The sequence below is a fragment of the Diceros bicornis genome, chromosome 35 (assembly GCF_020826845.1).
Source record: "Diceros bicornis minor isolate mBicDic1 chromosome 35, mDicBic1.mat.cur, whole genome shotgun sequence".
Taxonomy (NCBI): Eukaryota; Metazoa; Chordata; class Mammalia; order Perissodactyla; family Rhinocerotidae; genus Diceros; species Diceros bicornis.
In genome coordinates, this window is record NC_080774.1 from 584325 (window position 1) to 609979 (window position 25655).

General features: G+C 55.3%; 2 protein-coding genes across 2 annotated transcripts in view; one reads left to right on the plus strand and one right to left on the minus strand.

The window, feature by feature from the left end:
* The window catches only part of LRCOL1 (leucine rich colipase like 1), a 30008-nt gene extending 17886 nt beyond the window's left edge, over positions 1–12122 (plus strand). The window contains exon 5 of the mRNA XM_058531082.1: positions 11922–12122. Within this exon, the coding sequence (XP_058387065.1) occupies positions 11922–12122 (201 nt within the window). The remainder of the gene's footprint in view (positions 1–11921) is intronic.
* FBRSL1 (fibrosin like 1) overlaps positions 11581–25655 on the minus strand; it is a 92015-nt gene continuing 77940 nt past the window's right edge. Inside the window, 15 exon segments of the mRNA XM_058531180.1 lie at positions 11581–13372; positions 13374–13821; positions 15241–15445; positions 15723–15806; positions 16021–16098; positions 17707–17839; positions 19323–19394; positions 19630–19659; positions 19814–19882; positions 20612–20707; positions 20929–20979; positions 21752–21966; positions 22909–23126; positions 23220–23384; positions 23386–23503. Of these exon segments, the coding sequence (XP_058387163.1) occupies positions 12875–13372; positions 13374–13821; positions 15241–15445; positions 15723–15806; positions 16021–16098; positions 17707–17839; positions 19323–19394; positions 19630–19659; positions 19814–19882; positions 20612–20707; positions 20929–20979; positions 21752–21966; positions 22909–23126; positions 23220–23384; positions 23386–23503 (2480 nt within the window). The 3' untranslated portion in view covers positions 11581–12874.

Below are 25655 nucleotides of genomic sequence, written 5' to 3' on the forward strand. Positions count from 1 at the left end.
GTGGGGGATGGGGGACAGATGGGGCATGGCCCAACACTGCAAGGTGGAGCCTTTGGTGCCTCCAGCTGCCTCCTCGGTGACTCAAGTGGCCCAACGGTGGTGCCAGGGTCTGTTTCTAACCAGGCACCTGTGGAGTGCAGATACGGGGGCACCCACTTTTCCAGGGGAACCTGTTCTCCCGTGAGTCCAAGGGGCCGCGCCCAGGGGCAGCACGTGCGGTGGGTGGAGCACAGACTCTGGAGCCAGAGGGTGTGGGTTCCGACCCTGACTCAGACGCTTCTCACCTTGCTCTCGAGCCATCCCCTGGAGCGTGGAGTTGAGGAATGGGAGGTCTGAGGTTGAGGGAGCTCCTGGAGGAGTGCCCAGCACACTTGAATGACTTCTTTCTCAGAGCCCATGCCAGGTCTCCCTTTGCGAGGCCATGGGAGAGCCAGGCGCTAAGCACAACGAGACAGAGCCCAGAGGCCCTGGCCCGGGGCAGGGCTGCGCTGTCAGAGGAGGGGAGCAAGCCAACACTTCTCCCTCTTGCCAGTCTCATTAGCCTTCCCAGAGCCCCACTGGGCTCCCCACTTCCTTCAAGCTGCTCCCCACTCCAAGGGGCTTCACACCTAATTTCGTCTGCTCCAGGGTCTCTACACCAGCATGATCCGGCAGAAATAATCCTGTGAGTCACTTCTGTACTTTTTAAAAACAGCGTTTGAGATATAATTCCCATGCCACAAAATTCATGGGAATTGTGTACAGTTCAATGGCTTTTAGTGTATTCACGGGTTATGCAACTATCAGCACAATCAATTTTAGAATATTTTCATCACCCCCAAAAGAAACCCCACATCCCTTAGCCATCACCCCCAATCCCTTCCCACCCTCTAGCCCCTGGCAACCACTCATCTCTCTGTCTCTATGGATTTGCCTGTTCTGGACATTTCATACAAATGGAATCATATGATATGTCGCCTTTTGTGTCTGGCTTCTATAACTTACCATCCTGTTTTCAAGGCTCATCCATGTTGTAGCGTGTGTCAATGCTTCTTCCTTTTTATGGCTAATATTCCAGAGTATGGATGGACCACATTTGGTTTATCCATTCACCTGTTGATGGACATTTGGGCTGGGCTTTTGGCGATTGTGGATCATGCTGCTCTGAACATCTGTGTGTTTTTGTGTGGACCTACAAGTTTTTGTAGCTCTGCAGTTCTCTTGGGTAGATATCTAGCAGTGAAACTGCAGAGTCATTTAAAATTTTCTACTGGTCACATTTAAAAAGTAAAAAGAAACAGGTGAAATTGATTTTAGCAACATAGTTTATTTAATCCAATATATCCAAAATAGTATCATTTTAGCATGGAGTCAGTATAAAAAATTATTGAGATAGTTTACATTCTTTTTTTTTATAATAAATCTTTGAAATCTGGTGTGTATTCTATGCTTGCAGCATCTGTCAATCCAGATGCTTAATTTTCATTGGAAATATTTGATCTATATTTAGATTTTATAAAATGTACAGTTGAAAAAGATTCCCATGCTCCAGTTGTTTCAAATATAACTGCGATTATGAATAATTGAGTTGCCAACTTTTAAATTTATATTTAAATGAATTATAACTAAATAAGATAAAAACATTCAGTTCCTCAGGTGCACTGGCCACATTTTAAGTGATGACACCTACACCTGGCGAGCTTTGCCCCTCTGGACCCGGGAGCTCTGAGCCATGGTTCTCGCCCTGGCCCCACGTTAAATCACCCAAGGAACCACTGGAAACACCCGTGCCTGGGCCCCACTCCCTGCCCGTGCCCCTGAGCCTCCAGGGTGGGTTCTAGGCATTTTTAATGGCTCCTCAAGGTGCTGCTAACTCGTGGTCAGGGGGAGGACCCCTGCCCGAAACCTCCCAGTGTCCTCACCCACCAGCAACAGGAATGAAGGGTTGGGTGGGCCCCTGGAGCAGAGAGACAACCAGAGGACAGATTGGGCCCTGCACCCTGTACCAGTCTGCCAGGCGCCATAAGAAACACCATAGACGGGGGGTTTAAACAGCATTCATTCCTTACAGTCTGGAGGCTGGAAGTCCAGATACAGGTGTCAGCAGGCTGGTTCCCTCTGAGGCCTCTCTCCTTGGCCTGTAGATGGCCGTCTCCTCCCCGTGTCCTCATGTGGTCATCTCTCTGTGCCTGTCTGTGTCCTCATCTCCTCTTCTTATAAGGTCATTGGTCAGAAGGGATTAGGGCTCTACCCATATGACCTCATTTTATCTCAATCACCTCCTTAAGGACCCCATCTCCAGATACAGTCACATCCAGAGGTCCTGGGGGTTAGGGCTTCAACATGTGGATTTGCGGGGACACGATTCAGCCTGTAACACCTTGCAAGTTGTTCTAGAAACACCTGAGATGGGCATGAAGAGCTGCTCAACTCCAGGCCCTTGGGAAAGTGGGAGGAGGCGTAATTGGCTGTTCATGGAGAAACCTCCAGGGTGTGGTTATCATCTGTCCTCCTCGAAGACTCAGCTCCAAGGCACCTCAGTGGGTTCCCACACCTCCCATTGCCTCTTGAGCATGCTGGGTTACCCCAACTTGCTTACAGACAGAGTTCCTTGGAGGAGGGGACTCACCAGGATCCATCTCAGGCTTAGGGCCTGGTCCAGAGCAGGAGGAGATAGCTGTGGGTTGACTGACTGTGTGAGTGGATTTGCAGGGGAAGGTAGTGGTTTGGCTCCAAGCCCCTCCTTCCTCGCACAAGGAAGTTTAGCAGTCAGAGTGAGCTAAGTTGTGCGACAGTGACAAATGACCAAAGAACCTCAGTGGCTTTCCACAGGGGCTCTTTCTTGCGCGTGATACAGGCTGGCCATGGTTCTGCTCCATGTTACCGTCACTGAGGCCCCGGCTGATAGGGGTTCCTACAGGGACATCACCCCTACACAGACAGGAGAAGAAGGCCAACTACCACTGGTGTGAAAATTAATAAAAGAAGCCTTAACTAAACTGGAGTCCAGAAGGTCTGTAGGGGGAACTCTCACACCCCATCACACATCGTCAATCACACCAACAGGAAACATCTTTCGCAGGAAGTAAAACTACTTTACTACTGGAGGAAGACTTCTTTCCCCACCTGGCAACAGCCCAGCCAATGAGAAACACCACAGCTCAGCCAATGAGAAACACCACAGCTCAGCCAATGAGAAACGCCACAGCTCAGCCAATGAGAAACAACACAGCTCAGCCAATGAGAAACGCCACAGCTCAGCCAATGAGAAACGCCATAGCTCAGCCAATGAGAAACAACACAGCTCAGCCAATGAGAAACAACACAGCTCAGCCAATGAGAAACACTGCAGCTCAGCCAATGAGAAACACTGCAGCTCAGCCAATGAGAAATGCCACAGCTCAGCCAATGTGAAGCCCTTGCTGCCCTGAACTGTTACTTACCTCAATGGACTTTCCCTCCCTACTCCCCGTTTTTCTCTGTAAAAGCAGCCCCATCCTTTGTTTGTTGGATTTGCCTGTGGTTTGTCATGGTATGCACATCCTGAATTGCTATTCTTTTGGCTATTCTCGAATAAACTCATTTTGAGATAAAATAACAGATGAAAATGTTCCTAACCTAAGGAGGGAAACAGACATCCAAGTACAGGAAGCACAGAGAGCACCAACCAAGATAAACCCAAAGAGGCCCACATCAAGACACATCATAATTACAATGTTAAGTGTTAAAGACAGAATCCTAAAAGCCACAAGAGAAAGGCAACAAGTTACATACAAAGGAAACCCCACCAGGCTATCAGCTGACTTCTCAGCAGAAACTTTACAGGCTGGAAGGGAGTGGCAGGATATATTTAAAGTGCTGAAAGGAAAAAACCTACAGCCAAGAATACTCTACAGGCAAGGTTATCATTCAGAGTGGAAGGAGAGATAAAGGGTTTCCCAGACAAGAAAAACTGAAGGGGTTTATCACCACAAAACCAGCTTTACAAGAAACGCTAAAGGGACTTATTTAAGTGGGAAAGAAAAGACCACAAATAGGAATAAGAAAATTATTTTTAAAAAAACAATAAAATCACTGGTAAAGCCAAACATACAGTAAAGGTAGCAGATCAACCATCTATGAAGCTAATAATGAAGGTCAAAAAACAAAAGTACTAAAATTATCTATTTCCATGATAAGAGGGTAATGGATACACATGCACAAAAAAGAGGTTAAATATGATATCAAAAACATAAAACGTGGGAGGAGGGGAGTAAAAGAGTAGAGCTTTTAGCAAGAGGTCAAACTTAAGAGACCATCAACTCAATATAGATTGCTATATATGTAGGTTATTATATATGAACCTCATGGTAATCACAAACCAGAAACCCATAATAAGTACACAAAAAATTAAGAGAAAGGAACCCAAACATAATACTAAAGCAAGCCATCAAACCACAAGGGAAGAGAGAAAGAGAAGAAGAAAGGAACAGAGAAGAACTACTAAAACACCCAGAAAAAAAGTAACAAAATGGCAATAAGTACATAATTATCAATAGCTGCTTTAAATGTCAATGGACTAAATGTTCCAATCAAAATGCATAGGGTGGCTGTTTGGATAAAAAAACAAGACCCACATATATGCTGCATCCAAGAGACACACTTCAGATCTAAAGACACTCACAAATTGAAAGTGAAGGGATAGAAAAAGATACTCCATGCAACTGGTAATGAAAAGAAAGCTGGGGTAGCAATTGTTATATCAGACAAAATAGACTTTAAAACAAAAACTGTAACAAGAGACAAAGAAGGGCACTACATAATGATAAAGGGAACGGTCCAACAAGAGGATATAACATTTGTAAATATCAATGCACCCACCATAGGAGCACCTAAATATATAAATCAATTATTAACAGACATAAAGGAGAAGTAGACAGCAACACAATAATAGTAGGGGACTTTAACACTCCATTTACACCAATGGATAGATCATTCAAACAGAAGATCAATAAGGAAACATTGGCCTTAAATGACACATTAGACCAGATGGACTTAGTAAATATACACAGAACATTCCATCCAAAAACCGCAGAATACACATTCTTTTCAAATGCACATGGAACATTCTTCAGGATTGATCACTTATTAGGCCACAAAGCAAGTCTCAATAAATTTAAGAAGATTGAAATAATACTAAGCACCTTTTCTGACCACAATGGTATGAAACTAGAAATCAACTACAGTAAGAAAATCAGAAAAGCCACAAATATGTGGAGATTAAACAAAATGTACTGAACAATGATTGGGTCAACAAAGAAATCAAAAAATACCTGCAGACAAATGAAAATGAAAATACAACATGCCGAAATTTATGGGATACAGCAAAAGCGGTTTTTTTTTTTTTTTTTTTTTTTAGAAATAAACCTTTTTTTTTTTTTTAAAGATTTTATTTATTTTATTTTTTCCCCCCAAAGCCCCAGTAGATAGTTGTATGTCACAGCTGCACATCCTTCTAGTTGCTGTATGTGGGACTCAGCCCCAGGATGGACGGAGAAGTGGTGCCTCGATGCGCAACCGGGATCCGAACCGGGGCCACCAGCATCGCAGCGCGCGCACTTAACCACCAAGCCACAGGGCCGGCCCCAAAAGCGGTTTTAAGAGGGAAGTTTATAGCAATACAGGCCTACCTCAACAAACAAGAAAAACTTGAAATAAACAATCTAACACTGCCCCCAAAGGCACTGGAAAAAGAAGAACAAACAAAGCCCCAAATCAGTAGAAGAAAGGAAATAATAAAAATCAGAGCAGAAACAAATGAAATAGAGACTAAAAAAATCAGAGACTAAATCAATGAAACCAAGAGCTGGTTCTTTGAAAAGATAAACAAAATTGACAAACCTTTAGCTAGACTCACCAGGAAAAAAAGAAAGAAGGCTCAAATAAATAAAATCAGAAATGAAACAGGAGAAATTACAATGGACACCTCAGAAATTCAAAAGATTATAAGAAACTACTACAAAGATCTATACACCAACAAACTGGATAATCTAGAAAAAATGGATAAATTCTTAGAATCATACAACCTCCCAAAACTGAATCAAGAAGAAATAGAGAATTTGAATAGACCAATCGCCAGTAAGCGGATCGAACCAGTAAGTAATCAAAAACCTCCCCCAAAATAAAAGTCCGGGACCAGACGGCTTCCCTAATGAATTCTACCAAATATTTAAAGAAGATTTAATACCTATCCTTCTCAAACTCTTCCAAAAAATTGAAGAGGAGGAGAAGCTTCCTAACTCATTCTACAAGGCCAACATTATTACCCTGATACCAAAACCAGACAAGGACAACACACACAAAAAAGAAAATTACAGGCCAATATCAGTGATGAACACCGATGCAAAAATCGTCAACAAAATACCAGTAAATAGAATACAACAATACATTAAAAAGATCATACACCATGATCAAGTGGGATTTATTCTAGGGATTCAGGGATGGTTCAACATCCACAAATCAATCAATGTGATACTCCACATTAACAAAATGAAGAATAAAAATCACATGATCATGTCAATAGAAGCAGAGAGAGCATTTGACAAGATACAGCATCCATTTATGGTAAAAACCTGAATAAAGTGGGTATAGAAGGAAAGTACCTTAACATAATAAAGGCCATATACGACAAACCCACAGCTAATATCATTCTCAATGGTGAAAAACTGAAACGTATCTCTCTAAGAACAGGAACCAGACAAGGATGCCCACTGTCACCACTCCTATTTAACATAGTATTGGAAGTCCTAGCCAGAGCAATAGGGCAAGAAAAAGAAATAAAAGGGATCCAAATTGGAAAGGAAAAAGTGAAACTGTCACTATTTGCAGATGACATGATTTTATATACAGAAAACCCTAAAGAATCCACCAAAAAACTTTTAGAAATAATAGATGAATATGGTAAAGTTGCAGGATACAAAATCAACGTTCAAAAATCAGTTGCATTTCTATATACTAACAATGAAGTGGTAGAAAGAGAAATTAAGAATACAATCCCATTTACAATTGCAACAAAAAGAATAAAATACCTAGGAATAAATTTAACCAAAGAGGTGAAAGATCTGTACACTGAAAACTATAAAACATTGTTGAAAGAAATTGAAGAAGACACAAAGAAATGGAAAGATATTCCATGCTCTTGGATTGGAAGAATTAACATAGTTAAAACCTCCATACTTCCTAAAGCAATCTACAGATTCAACGCAATCCCTATCAAAGATCCAATAACGTTTTTCACAGAAGTAGAACAAAGAATCCTAAAATTTATATGGAAAAACAAAAGACCCCAAATAGCCAAAGGAATCCTGAGAAAAAAGAATAAACCTGGAAGTATCATACTCTCTGATTTCAAAATATACTACAAAGCTATAGTAATCAAAATGGCATGGTACTAGCACAAGAACAGACACACAGATCAATGGAACAGAATTGAGAGCCCATAAATAAACCTACACATCTATGGACAGCTAATTTTTGACAAGGGATCCAGGAACATACAAGGGAGAAAAGAAAGTCTCTTCAATAAATGGTGTTGGGAAAACTGGATAGCCACATGCAAAAGAATGAAAGTAGACCATTAACTTTTGCCATACACAAAAATTAACTCAAAATGGATTAAAGACTTGAATGTAAGACCTGAAACTATGAAACTTCTAGAAGAAAATATAAGCAGTACACTCTTTGACATCAGTCTTAGCAGCATCTTCTCAAATATCATGCCTACTCAGTCAAGGGAAACAATAGAAAAAATAAACAAATGGGACTACATCAAACTAAAAAGCTTCTGCACAGCAAAGGAAACCATCAACAAAACGAAAAGACAACCTAACAATTGGGAGAAGATATTTGCAAACCATACATCTGATAAGGGGTTAATCTCCAAAATATATAAAGAACTCATACATCTCAACAACAAAAAAACTAACAAGCCAATTAAAAAACACGCAAAAGATCTGAACAGACAATTTTCCAAAGAAGAATACAGATGGCCAACACGCATATGAAAAGATGTTCAACATCACTAATCATTAGGGAAATGCAAATCAAAACGACAACGAGATATCACCTCATGCCTGTCAGAATGGCTATAATCAACAAGACAAGAAATAACAAGTGTTAGAGAGGATGTGGAGAAAAGGGAACTCTCATACGCTGCTCGTGGGCGTGCAAACTGGTGCAGCCACTATGGAAAACAGTATGGAGATTCCTCAAAAAAATTAAGAATAGAACTACCATACGATCCTGCTATTCCACTGCTGGGTATTTATCCAAAGAACATGAAAACACCAGTGTGTAAAGATACATGCACCCCTATGCTCACTGCAGCATTATTCACAAATAGCCAAGACTTGGAAGCAATCTAGGTGCCCATCAAGGGACGAATGTATAAAGAAGATGTGGTATATATACAACGGAATACTACTTAGCCATAAAAAAGGATGAAATCTTGCCATTTGTGACAACATGGATGGACCTTGAGGGTATTATGCTAAGTGAAATAAGTCAGAGGGATAAGGTCAAATACCGTATGATCTCATTCATAAATAGAAGATAAAAACAACAACAAACACATAGAGACAAAGATTGGATTGGTGGTTACCAGAGGGGAAGGGGGGAGGGAGGAGAGGGAAAGGGGTGATTAGGCACATGTGTGTGATGACGGATGGTAATTAGTCTTTGGGTGGTTAACATGATGTAACCTACGCAGAAATCAAAATATAATGATATACACCTGAAGTTTACATAATGTTATAAACCAGTGTAACCTCAATAAAAAATAAAAATAAATAAATAAAATGTCCCCACTCCATTTAGCTTTCTTTTTCCCTGCAAGTTCCATTAGTCAGATGACAAACATCCTGGAAAAATCCTCTAAGTCTCTTAGCTTTTCTCAATTTTTCAACTCCCTGTCTTTTTGTTTTACTGTCTAGGAAATTTTATAAATTCTATCTTTTAACCCTTTTATTGAAAATTATTGACAATGATTTATTTTAATTTCAATGGTGCTTCCTAGGAGGTGGTGCTCCAGTATGGATTGTGGGTCCTTGGAGGCTGGTGCTGCATTACAGATAAATGGTTACTTAGAGGCTACTCTTGTAGATTATGGTCCTTGAGGTAGTGCTCCACCACAATGCTCCCAGGAGGGGGCCCCACCACAGACAGGTCTCCCAGACGGATGCCCACCACAGAGAGTGCTCTCAGAGGGAAGCCCCACCAGAGTGCTCCCAAAAGGATGCTCCACCACAGACAGTGCTCCCAGGAGATGCTCCACGACGAAGAGTGCTCCCAGAAGGATGCCCCACCACAGACAGTGGTCCCATGAGGGTGCCCACCACAGACAGTGCTCCCAGAAGGATGCCCCACCACAGAAAATGCTCCCAAGAGGGTGCCTCACCACATAAAGTGCTCCCAGAAGGATGCCCCACCACAGAGTGTTCCAAGAAGGATGCCCCACCAGACAGTGCTCCCAGAAGGATGCCCCACCACAGACAGTGCTCCCAGAAGAATGCCCCACTACAGAAAATGCTCCTGAGAGGGTGCCTCACCATAGACAGTGCTCCCAGAAGTGTGCCCCACCATAGACAATGCTCCCAGGATGGTGCCCCACCACAGAGAGTGCTCCCAGAAGGATGCCTCACTGCAGAGAGTATTCCAAGAAGGATGCCCCACCACAGACAGTGCTCCCAGAAGGATGCCTTGCCACAGAGAGTGTTCCCAGAAGGATGCCTCACCACAGAGAGTGCTCCCAGAAGGATGCCTCACCATAGACAGTGCTCCCAGAAGGATGCCCCACGACAGAAAATGCTCCTGAGAGGGTGCATCACCACAGAAAGTGCATCCAGCAGTGTGCCCCACTATAGAGAGTGCTCCCAGGAGGGTGCCCCATCTCAGAGTGCTCCCAGAAGTATGCCCCACCACAGAGAGTGCTTCTAGAAGGATGCCCCACCACAGCGTTCCCAGGAGGGTGCCCCACCACAGACAGTGCTCCCAGGAGAGTGCCCCACCACAGACAGTGCTCCCAGATGGGTGCCCCACCAAAGTGTTCCCCAGAAGGCAGAATTCTCCTATGGGTTTTCTTCCATCATGGGTCATCTCCGTCAAAGATGCTACTCCATTAGATGTATGTCCCTCTGGACACAGATGACGTCCCTTTGGGATGGCCTGCCCCAATGCAGATATCAACACTGGCTCCTGCAGGTGACATTCCATCAGGGGACTCCGCCTGGGACAAGGGCGAGAGGTACAGGGTAGACTGTGTCCTTTGGCTTTTAACTCAAATATTTTATTCCTTCATGTCGTTTCCCTGGACTCCCAGGGGGTCTTGGTCAAGGGAAGACCCTGAATTGTGTCCATCCTCCCATTACACCTATGAGTGGGTTCCCAGAGCCCTGAGGGCTGGTGGGCTGTCTGGGCCGCACTGTTCCTCACTGCCCGCCCTGCCCTGCAGGGACCTGCAGCGGTGTGGGGTTTAGCCAGGGTGGGGACATTGGTCTTCACACAGTAAGTCACTGGCAGAACACGGTGACAACGGAGTCCCTCCTGAAGATCCACGTGTGGGTTACTACAGCCAAGACAAGGAAACACCAAGACGTGCGAGCGGAAGCCACAGTTGCAACTTGGGCACAGAGGTGCAGCTGGGCCTATCCCATGAGAAGTAAACCCTGGTGGAGAAGCCCCGTGTGGCTGGTGGTCCAGGCCCCAGGACAATGACTGCGGGGCTTGCCCCTCCTGCCACGCCAGAAGCTTCTCCTTGGGGAGGAAGGGCACCCCCCACCCCACTGCGGGCACTCGGTGGCGGTCTGCCATGAGCACCCACAACAGTGGGCTCACAGGCCCTTCTTAGGCTCAGGGCAGTTCCGGGCCCAGATGCTCACCCAACGAGGCAAACCCAGTCAGAGTGCTATGTCAGGGCCCCCACTTCTAAACTGGGGACGGGGCCATCGCTAAATGCAGACAGCCGTGGTCCTCACTGCACGGTGGGCTCCCGTCGCTCGTCTCCTCCGGAGGGTGGAGGTGGCCAGCTCTGCCCCCGCCCCCTCCCTCCCTGAGCTCTCATTTCTCCAACAGTCACGTGGCTCTGCGTGGTGCTAGGGCAGCAGGGGCAAGGCCTGCTCTCCACTGGACGTGGGCCCCCACGGAGCAGACAAGCCGGGGCACAAAGAAGATGGGGCTGCACAGGCCCGGTGAACTCAGAGAACAAGTTCCATGCAGAACACTCGGCAGGCGATGTGGCAGATAACAGGGTGGGGACGACGGAACAAGAACAGGGCTGAGGGCAAGATGGAGGCACCAGGCAGAGGCCGGGAGGACGGAGTTTCAGCAGCGAGAACAGCCCCGGGGGAGCGGGCCAGGTGAAGCTGCAGGGAGGAGGACTAGAAACCAGCACTAGTGCTCCACCTCCAGTGCAAAGGTGCGACAGCCCAGGCTCCGAGCAAAGACCCTCCGCCCCTGGCAGCCCTGGGGGGGTGGGGTCGCCACTGGGGAAGAAGCAGAGGGTGGGCGCCCTGCCATGCTAGAGCATGACCCCCACCTCCCCCGTGCCACACAAAAAACTCGACCACCTTTCCATCCAAAACCAAGGCTGTATTTATCGTCACCGACTGACATGAGAACGTAAAGTTTAAAATGCTGGGGCCACAGTGGAACAGGGGTTGAAAACACAGAACCGAAGCAACGAGGCTCGGAAGGCCGGGGGACACAGGTGTGGACGTCGGGAAACAAAAGGGACGTTGATGGGAGAACACGGTGACGTCTATGAGGTTCTGAAAGCAAAACTGAAACCCAAAGGAAATCGTGCGAAGCTTCCGCTGGTGGAGGAACAACACTGGGACCGACGCGCCGACGCCCGCAGAGGGGAACACAGGCGAAGGTACTGCTTTCGTCACCAGCTTTGGAATCCTCAGTTTGGAATTCTGCTCAGTTGGTACAGACTCCGAGAACACCGCACGATCCGCACGAGGGTCCACACAAGGGTCCTTGCGGCCAGAGCCGGCCAGTCCCGAGCCGGTGCCCCTGGAGCCGGGGAGCGCTCGACGGTCTGCTCCGTGGGCTCCTGCCGGAACCTCCTCCCCAGGCGGGCCCGGCAGCCCGCGGCGCTTGCATAGCTGAAGGGTCGGTGCTGCACTTAAACCCGAGAGGCTTCCAACTCACCGCGAGTGGGGCTCTTGTGACCACGTTAAACAAATAACCACAGGGGCTTCTAGAAATTGTTTTTATAAAGTCTACCTAGGTTAAGAATTTAATAACGTCATATATTTATATTAACAGACTATTTACACGTTTCATTTGTTTTTTTAAAAAACAAACAAAAAGAAATTCTCTTACACTTCTGCATAATAAGGCAAAAAAGTTTTGTACATTATTATTAGTTATTATTTTAATATATATCTGTAACTTCGGTTCCAAGTACCACGGGAGGGCCAGGGCCAGGCCTGAGTGGGGGCCTCACAGTGCGCTGGACAAAATGACCGTTTTTTCTCCATAAATAAGACAAAAAAACCCTGGGGCTCTGGAGAGGGATCAGAGGCCGTTAAATCACAAACCTGAACTAAAAATAAAAAAGCAAAAGTTTCTTTTTCGTTTAAGTGTCTAAAGAGCACAAAATTGAAAAAAATACAAATCTATTAAAAACGCTTCTCACCTGTGGGAGAAAATGTACAAACTTGAGTTTTCTTCCAACAGCCTGTTCTCGGAGCACAAAGCTCGCCCCGGAAAAGCTGTATGGAAACGCCCGACTCCGCAGGCCGCGAGCGGAGAGCGCGCGTCCCCAGGACCGAGGGGACTGTGCTTAGGTTCTAGACCGCGCCGGCGAGTTCACAGCAGGGCGCCTGTGGGTCTGGACACGAGCCAGCCGGGACTACCGCGCCTCCACCTCCGGCGGGTTGCGCGACGGGGAGTAGTCGCGCGCCTCGCCGGGCCCGTGGCCCCCGAGTGGCGTAGTCCTGCTCCGCGGCGGCGGCCCGGGGGGCGTGGGGGGCGCGCCTGCGGCCACCAGCGGGGGCGGCGCGCCGAGCGCGGCGGCGGCGGGCGGGGTCCGCGCCAGGAGCCCGTTGTGCAGCGCGGCGGCCGTGGGCCCGAGCCGCGGGTAGTGCAGGGCGCCCAGCGCGGGCAGGAGCGCGCCGCCGTCCAGGGCGGGGCCGGCGGGGGGCAGGTGCGCGGCGGCGCCTAGGTGCGGGGCGGCACCCAAGTGCGCGGTGGCCGGCAGGTGCGAGGCGGCGCCCAGGTGCGCGGCCCGCGCGCGCTCCAGCTCCTCGCGGCGCGCCTCCCGCAGGCGCTCGGGGCTGTAGTCGTGCGGCTCTCGGTCGCGGTAGGGGCGCTCGAGGGGCTGGAGGAGGGCGGCGGCGCCTGGGGCGGGGGGCGGCGGCTGGCCCGGCGCGGCGGGGCAGCTCCAGGCCGCGGTAGGCGTCGCGCAGCGGCTCCCACGCGAAGCCCAGGAACTCGCGGCCCCCGGGGCCCGGACCGAGCTGCAGGGGTGCGTGGGGCGCGCGCGGGCGCTCGGGCGCGGGGTGCAGGCCGTCCCCCGGGGGCTCGGGCGCGTCGCCATCCTCTCTGCGCTCTTCCTTGACCTTCACGTCACCCAACGCCACCTTGGTGTAGGGCGACAGCGGGCGGGTGGCCAGCTTGGCGCCATCCTCCTTGGCCGGAGAGCTGTTGTCCTTGACGCGGGGCTCGGCCTCGCGCTCAGTGGGGACCCCCGGCCGGCCCGGCTCGCCCTGGCCGCGGAGCAGGAGGCTGCTGATGGGGTGGCTCACAGGGGCTGCGGGCGAGGCCCGGCTCAGCAGGCGCGTCTTCTCCAGGAGGTCCCTGGGAGCGACAGACAGACACCCCGGCTCAGCTTAGGAGCAGGACGGGACGTTCTGTGACAGGACGCCCCGGAAGCAAGCTGTTTGCTACCAAGTTCCCACTTGAGCACAGCGCGGCCATTGCCTAGGGGTGTGTGTGGGGTCCCCTTAGCACCCTGGGCTCCTGCGGAATTGCTGGTAGCACATGGTGATGACAAACCCACAGCCCCTAGAAGGGGCCTCAATACCCCACAGCTCCTGCTCCTCATAAACACCCTGGAAACCAACTTCGCAGCAGGGAGGCGGGCACAGCCCCCAGGGCTGGCTGTGCACTCTGGCCTGGGCCGGGGACCCTCCCTCCCTCTAAGATGAGGGGCTGTGCCAGCAGCTGGGCCTGAGAGGGCCAGACCCAAGGCACTGGCTGCTTTTCCCCTTGGGGCCCCCAAGTGCCCCTGCCCCCCCAACCCTCTCCTTGCACCTGACCACTATCCTACCAAACCTCAGCCCCTCGACCCTCTGTGGTGACAGTGCTGGCCGCATGACTTGGGCAGGCTTTGGGCTGTCCCCCGGCATCCTTCCTGGGTCTTAAGACATATGTCCCCACCATCTTCTACACTACTCGAGGTGGCACTCTCCCTGCCTCACCCTCTCTCGATCTCTGCGTGTGCACCCCCATCCCCAGCAATGCTGGTAGACAGTAACGCCCGCCAGTGAAATGCCCCAGACTCAGGATTCTGGGGAAGAGTTGGGGAGAGGATCTGGGGGGAGAAGCCGGCCGGGAGCTCTCCTCTGCTCCTGTGACACAGCCAGCCCAGGACTCCTCGAGGGCACTCAGGTCCCAGACTCTGTCACTGACCTACGAATGTGACTCCCTGCCCGGCCTAGCTCTGCTGCCCCGGGTCAGACAAGCTCAGCCCGTCCTCTAGACCAGGGGGCTCCCCACACGTGCCCCTCCCAGACCTGGGCCCCCTCGTGGCTCAGCGGCCCCCACCCGGATGGTACAGCCCCCTCCCCCGTGCAGCAGCGCCCCCTGCCCACCCAGAACCAGGAGTGAATCAGACGACTCCACTGCCCTGCTGACCTGAGCTCCCTCCCAAGGCCCCACTGTGGTCCACAGGCTGCCCTCCCTGCGCCGCCTCCGCGGGCAGGGGAGCCCTTCCCACCCAGGGCTCCTGCCCAGATCCTGCCCATCAGCGAGCCTCCGTGGGGGCAGGGTTGGGGAGCCTGCTGTGGGGTCCTCTCTCCCTTGGTCTTTCCCAGCCCTGAGAGTGCAGACTTCATCCCCTTCCCAAAGAGGGAGATCTCAGGGCAGAGCCTGGTTTGACCCATGCGCACCCAGGGCACCGCGGGAGCTAGCTAGCGGCTGAGACGCTGGGAGGAGGGTCGGAAGTGGGGGTTGGGGAAAGGGACGGGGCAGGGCGCGAGGGGAGGGCCCACTCACCGCTCCCGCTCCTCCCGGCCCTTGTCAGGCTCTCGGTCGTGGTTGGTCAGGGCTGAGATCCGCTCGGTGTCCATGGTCTTGGGCCACGGGGGCGGCGTGGGGAAGGAGGGTGGCACCCGGTGCAGCCGGTTCCAGGCCTCATGCGGGCTGGGCAGGCCGTGCAGCGCGGAGCTCTCCTTGGGGGCAAAGAGGCCGCTGCCAGGAGCTGCGGGGTGGGGGGGACACACGCATGAGGCCAGGCCGCTGCCCACCCGCACCGAGTGTCCCTGTGGAGCCGCAGGGCTGCTAGAGAGAAGCACACGGTTCTGGGACCCCAAGCCCGCACTGTGAAGGGGTGTGCCCCGGGGAGGCGACGATGGGATGGCCAACCTGGTGCAAGTGCGGCCCCAGCCCGCCAGCGTGTGCGTGGAGGAGATGGCGTGTGTCTGGGGGACATGCGTGCACACGTGTGTGCGGGGAAGCGGGTGCTGGTGGTCACTCACTCAGCGCGTGGCTGCCCAGGCCTCCGAAGGCGTTGCTGCCTAGGCTCCCAAGGCCCCCAAAGGTGCTTGATCTGCTGAAACGGTCTGTGGGGGCAGCCAGGGCTCAGGGGTCTGCAAGGCTCCTGCCTGACTCCCACCTGCACACGGGCCTCCCCTGTGGCTCCAGAACCTGGTAGGTGCCACCTATAAAATCTGAGGGGTGCCCTGGTTCTTGGGGTCACCTGCCCGCCCACCTGTCTCCACAGCCCTGAGGTCTGTGGAGGCCAGCCAGACCCCAGGGACCTCAGGGGGCACCTACCTGTCAAGTGACCAGTGGGCAGGAAGCTGCCAGGATGGGCTGAGGGTCCAAACGGGCTGGTGGTGGGGTGGGCAGCACCTGTGGAGGCAGGTTGGTGGAGGCCCGAGGGCACCTGGAGCCTCCTGTCTGGGGCTCATTCCCAGCGTGGGGACACCCAGCTTCCTCCGGGAACCGCCACCTCCCACTGAGGCAGGTGAACCGCTAGGAGTGGGCTTTGGTCTCTTCCCTGGAATCTGGAGGACCCCAGGGGAGCAGGGAGGGAGGTGCTGATGGCAGTGGAGCCCCAGAGGAAAGAGGACAGAGAGAAAGACAGTCTGGTCCGAGACTGAGCCTTCATGGGCTGCTCCTGAAGCCAGTGACCCCGGAGTTCCCAACCGGAAGCTAACAAATGATCCCGGTTACTCGACAGTGGGTTGGGTCTTGGGTCCTGATGGACACTGGCCTGAGTGACAGCTGCTAAACAAACAGGTCCTCCTGTGGTGTCCCTCAGCCACAACCACAGCCCACAAATGTCACCACGGCCCCACTGAGCACATGTTCCCTGGGCTCCAGCCTAACCAGGCTGCTGGCCACCAGGCCTGACCCCTCTGCCCAGGCTGAGGTCTGGAGGCCATCAGGGCATTGGGCTGGGGGCTAGGAAGGGCCACCATGCTTGTGAAGCCAGCCTGGGTGACCCTGTCCATGCCTGTTACCTCAGTGTAGTGGTAGGCCTACATGAAGACAGAGCAGGAGGGTGAGGGGACGGTCAGGGGGCTCTCTGAGGAGGTGACATCCTACAGGGGCCTGACAGCCGGAGGTACGGGGCAGCAGACACCGAGCGTGGCCCATGTGCAGCTGTGCAGAAGAGCTCACACTGCTGGCCTGGGATAGCCGTTCTCAGAAAGGCCTACGTGCAAGGCTGGCCCTCGGCTGGCACCTGGGAACTTGGGTTTTAGGCAGTTTCTCACTTTTCTTTGACAGGAATGCCTCACGTTGCTTGTGCAAACATTGTGTTGTACGCTGAGCACCTGCTCTCCTTCTGGGAGTCGGTGGTTTTGGTACATGCAGGCTGAGGTGCCCACGTGACCAACCCCCACAAGAACCCTGGGCACTGGGTCTCTAGGAGCTCCCCTGGGGGCAGCACTTGGCACGTGTCATCAGGCTCCTTGCTGAGGGGATGAAGCGCGTCCCGTGACTCCACAGGGACAGCACCCAGGAGGCCTGCGCCCATGTGCCTTTCCCTGTGGCTGTGTCCCTTCACTGTGACACACCTCAGCCATGAGGGTGGTTTATGCTGAGTCCTGGGAATGCCGCTAGTGAGTCCTCGAACCTGGGGGTGCTCCTGGGGACCCTGACACAGCAAGACTGTGGTGTGGCTGCAGTGGGGGGTGGTCTCAGGAACAGTTTCCTGCCATCCTGAGAAAAGCCCAAACCCTTCCTGGGAGGGAGCAGGGACCGGGAGAGATGGGAGTGCAGGCTTGGGGCTTTGGGTGGGGCTGTGGGAGGACGTAGAAACTGAAGCCCCCCGGAGGAGGGGGTGCCTGGAGGAGGGCACACGCAAGGAGTGAGAAGATGGCAGAACTGGTGGTTACAGCACGCGACACAAAAACGCTGCCAGAGCCAAGGGACAGGGCAAGAGCACTTCTGCCCACCGGACACCCCTCTCCTCACAGCGTGGACGGAGCCCCCACCGCCCTGGAGCCTTACCCGAGCTGGAGAGGAGGGGCCGGGCGAGGTCCTGCGGGTAGTGGAACCCAGCGAACACACCCGGGGCAGGGGGTCTGCTGAACAAGTCCAGCTTGGCGGCCACCTCCAGCTTGTGGGGGTCCAGCTGCATCTGCTGAGAGGGACAGAGCATGTCCAGGGGCTGCCTCTGTCCTGCGATGGGCCTGAGCCTGCAGCCTGGAGAGTCGCTGGGGCGCCCACGAGCCTGGCGTGATCTTGCCTGCTTTCGTGGCCGCATTGAGAAGGCGGAGAAATGGGGGGTTCATCCTAGTGATGTTTCTCTGCCTCAGGACGAGCACGTGACCCATGAGGGAGGTGACTTTTGAGGGATTTCACTCCTTCTATGTGGTCTTTGAAAGCTGCTGTGTGTTCTACACGTAAAGCACATCTCAATTTGGACGCTATATTTTCATCGGAAATACTTTTATATGCGTTTAGATTTTGTAAAATTGAATTGAAGAAGTGGATTCACATACCCAAGTTGTTCCAAATACACTTACGAATTTTCCAGTGACTGATTTTAGCACCAATATTAAAATTTAAATTTACTAAAATTATATAAAACTAAAAAGCCTGTCCCTCAGTTGTGACAGCTCCATGAGGCAGGGGACAGGGCCGCATCCTTCCTGGCTCTACTGCTGTGGCTGTGCAGCCCCCGCCGGGCTGGCCACCCTCCGGCTCCCTGCAGCGCGTTCTGGCAGCAGAGGTGCGTCCAGTGGCGGTGATGACGGCAGGGTGCCCCTCCCTCAGTGCCGCCCCGTGTGAGGAACGCCCCGACTCCTTCCCTGTGCCTTCCAGGGGTCCCACCCCAGCATTTTCACGTCGAAACACACGGTGTTTTGTTATAAATCCCTTTCAGTGGGCTTGTCCTTTGTAGCACGTTCAGGACACCGTGATTTTAAAGACCGTGCAAGGAGGTGAAGCGTTCCCTGATGGAGATGCGGTAAAGGGTGTTGGGACCCTTCTGTGATATGGAACTGTGTGTGACGTGGGGGGCTGGGTCCCAGGGGGCTGAGGCCACCATCTGCCCCCACTCAGCCCAGCCCGCTGACCCCCACTCTCCAGCGGCTGCTTCTTCCCTGTCATGTGAGTAACCCTGCAGGAGGCCCCGCTGTGGCCAGGGCGCCTGGCACCACCGTGCTGGGTCAGGGATGGTCTTGCGCCAGAGTTGGGTTCTCTGTCCCTCCCAGGAGCACATGAGCTCCGTAAGCCCTTTCAGACTCCTTTGTTCACTGTTGGAAACCCAGACACACAGCAGGTGCTCAATAAACGCTCAGAGAAAAGGATGAAGCGCAGGGTGGAAGGTCCAACTGGGAGGGCTGGACTGACCTTGGTAGGACAGGCCTGCAGGGTCAGCTCCTCCCAAATCCCCTGCCTGTCAGCTGCGAAACCTGGCGACCCGCCCTGACAGTGGGAAATGACCTCGGCTCCCTGCCTGCCACCATCCTGCCTGCTCCCAGCTCCTACCCCTCACAGCCAGCTCAGCGCTGGGCGAGGCACGCGGCAGGCCTCTGATGACCTTGGACACACGGGCACAAGTGTGGACACGGTGGGGCTGTGGCCTCAAACGGGCGCGTGGAGCAGCAGCTTGCGCTCACCTTCATCTTCTGCTGATGGTGGTAGATCTGCCAGGCGATCTGCACGTGGACGGCACACCACTTCCCGGGCTTCTGTGACAGGGCGGGCAACACGCTCAGGCACGTGGCCAGGACCTCCTCACTCCTACCCCTTCAGCACCCCAGATTCCTGCTGTCCCAGGGCACCCCCACGGCCACCCAGGAGGTACCAGTCTTCCCCAACCGAGGACTCTTCCTGAGGTCCCACAGACTCCTTCCTCCCGGAGACGTGCAGACGCACACACACGCAGACCCTTGTGTGCACACACAGAGGCACACACACACTCACCCTGACTGCTGTCCGGTATGGGTCGGACACCTGTTATCGACAGAGGAGGAAGTGTTAGGTCCAGGCTCTTCAGGTGGCTGAGCCCCGAGGTGGGTGGGGACACACCTACGTGGGCCTCCACTGGGGTGGGGGGGCTGGCCAGGACGTACCCAGAGAGGGAGAAATGTGCACCACTGCCACCTACCCCAGGGGCTTTCTGTAGGAGGGTGTGAACAGCACTGGCCCGGCCTGTTATCTCGATTGGGTTTGAAGTCTGAGGAGAGAGTTACAGGGCGTGAGACAGCCAAGGAGGCCCCAGGCCCAGGCAGCAGGAGACCTCCCAGGTGCCTGGTGCCTGCCTTGCCCTGCCTGTGGGGCCCTGCACGCTGCCACCCAGGGGCGGCCTGGCTTCCCATGACATCCTCAGTCCAGGGGTTTCTAAAAAGGCGGGAACAAGGGGTTCTCGACACCTGGGCCAGGGGCCAAGACAGCCTCCCTTCAGGGAAGGTAAGCAGAGCAAGCCCAGGCCCGGGTCTTAGGGCCTGGGGGGTGGGCCGTGCTTCTTGCCCAGGCCCCCTGCAGTGTGGATGGCCCTGTGCTGGCCACCCCACTCAGACCTCACCTCTGTAGTGCTCCTCCCCACCCCAACCTTGAGCCCTCCCAGTTGAAGGTGACAGTGCACAGAAGGCCCCGCCCCATCCTGGGTCAGGGTGTCCTGCACCAAGGATGAGGCCCCTCTGGGACGTGTGTGTCCAGTGTCCTCTCTGCATGCTGCCACTCTGTTCCTAGGGACGCCTCCAGTCCAGAGCCCTCAGCCCCTTCCCACTGTGGGCACACACACACAGCCCACCCAGCCTGAGCCACTCATGCCTGCACCCGGGTCACGACAGGCGCACCCACACGGCGACGGGGCTGGAGCTGCTCCTGGAGGCCAAGGATTGGTGGGGCCTGTCCCGCAGCCCCCACCCACCCTGCCAGTCCCATGCCAGGGAGCAGCTGGTACCTTGGGCTGAAAAGCACCCTGCAGGGACCCAAAGGGGCCTGGGTGCGGGAGCAGGGTGGGCAGTCCCGGGATGGCAGGAGGGAAGGACGGGAAAAACTGCAAAAGAAGGAGGGAGGAGCGTTCCAGGGGCCCCGGCCAGTGCCTGGACCTCCCGGGCGGGGACGCTGGGCCCCACTCGGCCCTCTGCACAGGCAGGAGGTGACGCCCTCCGGCAACGCCTCCCTCCGGCAAGCGCAGCCCTGCTCTCCCGCCTTTCCCCAGCCCGCCTGGAGAGCCCATGGCAGACCACGCAGGGGCCGGAGCGCGGGCACACTCACATTGGAATGTCGGAAGTAGGGGCTGTCCAGCTTGGGCGCGTACTTGTCAAACTGGAAGGAAGAAAGCAGGAGTGAGGCCGCCTGCCAGCTGACGCCCTCCACTGGGCCAGCACCCACCCACCCCATTGTCCTGGACCAGGCAGTGGCCACGATGGCTGTCCTGCCTCCTAAGGTGTGGGCCTGCAGCCCCCAGGCTCCCTGAGGGCACCAGTTCCATGTCTCTGAACGCACCTTGCAGGGCCCAGGTTTTCAGACTGGGCGCAGCCCCTCCCTGTTCTAACAGCCCCGTCACATGAGGTGCAGTCTCTCCCAACTGGGTGGTCTGCTTGTGCTGGCTGAGACCCACGAAGAGGTGGCTGCAGCCACATTGAGGGGGCATGGAGCCTAGGGCTGGTGGCCAAGCTTTGCACACACCCAGGCCAGCGGCACACTGGCCAGTCTCAAAGAGAAACCCGGTGGAGAGGAGGGGACTCGGCCCCACACAGCAGCTGGGTCATAAGACGAGGCCTCGGGCCCCGGGAACCCTCTCAGTCCTGTCTGGGCCTCCGGAGCTGCTGTCCTGCTGCAAACCAAGACGTCGAGGGCCCCATGTGGATGCAACCAGCCCCCAGGCCATGTCACACACACGTGGACAAGGGGCACTTGCCCAAGCCCAGGAGAACGGCCCAGGACCCAGAGGGGACCAGAGGGAGGGGCCGCACGGACAGACAGACAGAGAGGGAGGTGTCGGCCTGCGTGCGTGCAGAGAGCGTCTGTGTGTGCCTGCTGCGGGTCCCGCCGCCCGGGCCACCCCCGCCCGCCCGCGGTACGGGGGCCTACGCACCAGCGGGGGTGCGGCGGGCGGCAGGAGCGGCGTCAGGGGCAGCCCCGCGGGGAAGGGGGCGAATGTGTGTTGGTGCTGGTGTGTGTGCTGGTGTGTGTGTTGGTGCTGGTGGAACTCCGCCCGCAGCAGAGCCCCCGGGCCCAGGGGCGTGCCGGGCCGTTGGGCGCTCTGGACCAGAAAGCGCGCGTTCAGCTCTTGCCTGAGCAGCTCTCGATCTACAAGAGAAAAGAGAGAGAGACAGAGAGACACGTCGGCCGCGGGCTCCCGGCGGGGCGAGGCGGATAGTCACCTGGCACTCCCGGGTTCGGCAGGCCAAGCCGTGGTGGCCGCTCGCTACGTGCGGGCCCAGGGGTGGAGGTAAGAGAGGTGCCTGTGACCAAGTACCAATCAGAATCCCCGAATGAGGCTGGCAATACATGATTGGCTGGCTGAATGAGATCAACAGGCTGGCATCTAAAGGCAAGAGAGAACACGGTGAGCCCCCTGGGAGCCCCGAGACAGGCCCACGGGGAAGCCCTGCCCTGCCCAGCTGCCGCCCATCCCAGCCACCGGTGTCCTCGTCCCATCCCGGGGCACCTAACTGCCCCCAACCCGGGCTGGGCTCACAAAATTTTAAAAAGAATTTGGAAACCCATGGAGAAATCCTTAATGACCTAAGATTTGGCCGTGAGGGGGCACCTGCCAGAACCAAGTGGAGAAGGAAAGGCAAGGCTTGGCCAGGTGGGGCCAGTGTTCACCTGGGACCCCTCTACTCCGCCACTCAGCCCTAGAGGCCCCCAGCAGGCCTAGGGATGAGGGAGAAGAGAGGCAGCAGCCTTGCAAGCACTCGTTGCCATGGCAATGGAGCAGCTCCAGGCTTCACCCCTGGGCTGCCCCACCAGGCCTGGCCAGGGCTCAGAACAGAGCAGGGCCTGTCTGCGAGTCTACGTACATGTGTGTGCACCCGTGTGCATGACCCAGACCGGACCAGAAAGCTTCCTTGGCACAGGCCAGGAAAGGTGGCCTGCGGGGGCCACAGGGGCACTGCCACCTGGCCCACGGGTTCAGGAGCAGGCAGGCGCCTGTGCCTCGGAGGCCGGCAGCCCCGCCCAGGAGCCGCGTTCCTCCCACCTGCCCCGGGGGATGAGAATGATGGAGTGGACGGTGCCAGGACCTACCGGCGGGGTGTCCTGGGATGACCAGGCTGTTGGCCGGCAGCGCCGGGGGCGGGGGCAGTGTCGGGGGGGCGGCGAACATGGCCGCGTGGTGCTGATGCTGGGCCTGCGAGCGGAGCGCCAAGTGTGAGGTAGAGAGGTGGGGGCCCGGCCCGTGAGGCGACAGGGACGCGTGCTTGGCGAGCCCGAGGCTGGCGCCGCTGCTGGCGCTGCTGCTCCTGCTGCAGGGATGGGGGCCTCAGTGCCCGCCGGCTGCGCGCCCCGCTAGGGGGTCCCACCTCCTCCCCAGCCCCGCCCCCTCCGCGCGCGCCCACCTGAGGCTGTGCAGGCCGTTGTGCGCACCGGGTCCGGGGCCCGGGAAGGCGCCCAGGGGCAGAGGCACGTGCGTTGGGAGCGGTGCCCGGGGGTGCGGGGGCGCGGGCGGCGGGGTGAGGCGGGGCGGGGCAGGGGCCTCCTTCTTGACCGGCGGGCTGGTCGGGGGGCTGCGCGCGGGGGGTGGGGAAGGGTGGCTCGGTGCTCAGCTCGCGGCTGCGCTCCAGGCCCGAGACCTTGGGCGCCGCGCCGGCCTTGACCGCGGACTTCTCGCCCGGCGTGGGGCCTGCGAGGAGAGGGGCCGGTGAGCTGGGGGCCCCACGCCAACCCCTTACCGCCATCCACCACCTGTGAGGGGGCCCGTCGTTGTCCCCGTTTCCGATGGGGAAAGAGCGAGGCCACGGCCAGGGCCCAGCCCCCCACCGCCCACTCCATGGGGTCGAGGTTGGGGCTACTGCTGGGTCCCACTCGGCAGCCTCGTCCCGATCCTCCCGTGAAGCCCCCAGGGAGGGCCGCCCCAAAGGGCCCACCGCCAGGCAGTGCTCCGCCTGTCGCCCACGGCAGCCCCGCACAGGGCTGTTAAGGTGCCACTTTACAGGCGGGGAGCCAGAGGTCCGTCAGGGAGCCGGCCTGCGCTGCCCGTGGCCATGCCTGTCCCGCTGACAGACCACACTCATGCCAGTGGCCGGCTCTTTCTGGAAAGACCCAGGTGAAGCGTGACCTAAGGCCCTCTGGGCCCATGCCCCGGGGGGAAGACTTTCTGGATGACTGGCCTCACCCTCACTGCCACGGCCCTGGTCCCACTCCACCCTCATCACCAGCCCAGGCGTCCACCTGGAGACTCTGCTCCCCTCTGAGCTTCAGGCCTGTGCTCCAGCCGTGACCTCAAGCTCCTGCCTGCTCCTTCCAAACCCTCCTTTCTAGGCAGCTACAAGCAGGGTCGCGGGGCTGTGCCCAGGGGCTAGGTGGATGAGAAATATCCGAAGCAGACTAGGAGGAGAGTATGTGTCCAGAGGAGGCGCCCCCACCCATCTCAGTACTTTGCCTCAGTGCCTTGAGGGGATGATGTCCTGGTTTCCCAGGAGGAGCAGGAATCCAGGGTGCTGAGTGTGGCCGCCCTGTTCTGGCTGCTGGCAGACCCCGCTTCCTCCTCGAGGCCTAGGGGCCCATGTGGGTGGCTGCCACGCTGAGGGGAGCACCAGACACAGCCTTCCCTGCGGCTGCCACAGGGCCATGACCCAGGCCAGCAGCAACACAGAGAGGAGGTCTGCTGGGCCTCTGGGAAGTCCTTCCTGGTAAAAGCAGGAGGCAGCAGGAAGCAGCCCCTTCTGCTTCCTCCAGGGTGATGCCTCCCTCTGGAGCCGCCACCTTGTCTGTTTGCTCAGGGACAGACCTAGGGACGAGGCCACCGCCGCCACCTCCACAATGAGGACAGGAAATGAGGGCCGATGGCTTTAGCCCGGTGGGTCACAGCTGCCCAGATGCTGGTCCCGTGCTCCTGTCTCTCCCACATCTCCACGCCATCCCCTTGCAAAGTAAGAGCAGCCACCAGGACAGAAAGAGGCAGGTGTGGGCCATGCAGACCTGGACACGGCCCCACATGTGCCACAAATGCCCCAGCCCTCCTGGAACCTTCTAGAACCTCCTGGAATGTCAGCCCCTCACTGGGAAAGCATGAGCACTGCACCACGCTGGGAGCCTCAAAGCCTTGGCTGGTGCCCTGAGCTCTGCCCACAAGGGTGAGTGGACTCTGGCAATGGGACGAACTGTGCCAGAAATACATCCAAATTGCGACCCCCGGTACCCATGAATGTGCCCTTATTTGGAAAAAGGGTCTTTGCAGATGTAGTCAAACTATGAATTTTGAGATGAGATCAGCTTGGAACAGGATGGGCCCTAAATTCAGTGACAGCTGTCCTTGTGAAAGACAAGAGGAGAAGCCACATGAAGATGGAGGCAGAGATGGGAGTGATGTGGCCACGAGCCCAGGGATGCCCAGGTTTGCAGGCAACACCAGAAGCTGGAAGAGGCAGGAAGGAGCCTCCCCTAGAACCTTCAGAGGGAGTATGGCCCTGTGACACTTTGGTTTCAGACTTGTGGCCTCCAGAACCATGAGAGGATAGACTCTGTCATTTCAAGCTGCCTGGCTTGTGGTCGTTTGCTGAAACTGATACAGCCCTGTGTTAAATTCTGTCTGAAGCACCAGCTAAGCTCCCCTCTCCTCGGACCCGTCCAGTGAGTCTCCTACCCCGACATCCACTTTGCTGCACTGCTTTGATTTGAGGAAGGGGCTTCTCAAGTTGAAGGCATGTAGAGGCCATGCCCGGCCACCAGGCCAGCAGGCCCATCACTGTGGACGGCCCCCTGCATGTGTTGCAAGGCCTGCTCGTCCAGTCACATCGGGATGCAGCCTTCCAAACAAAAGGGCCCCTTCTCTG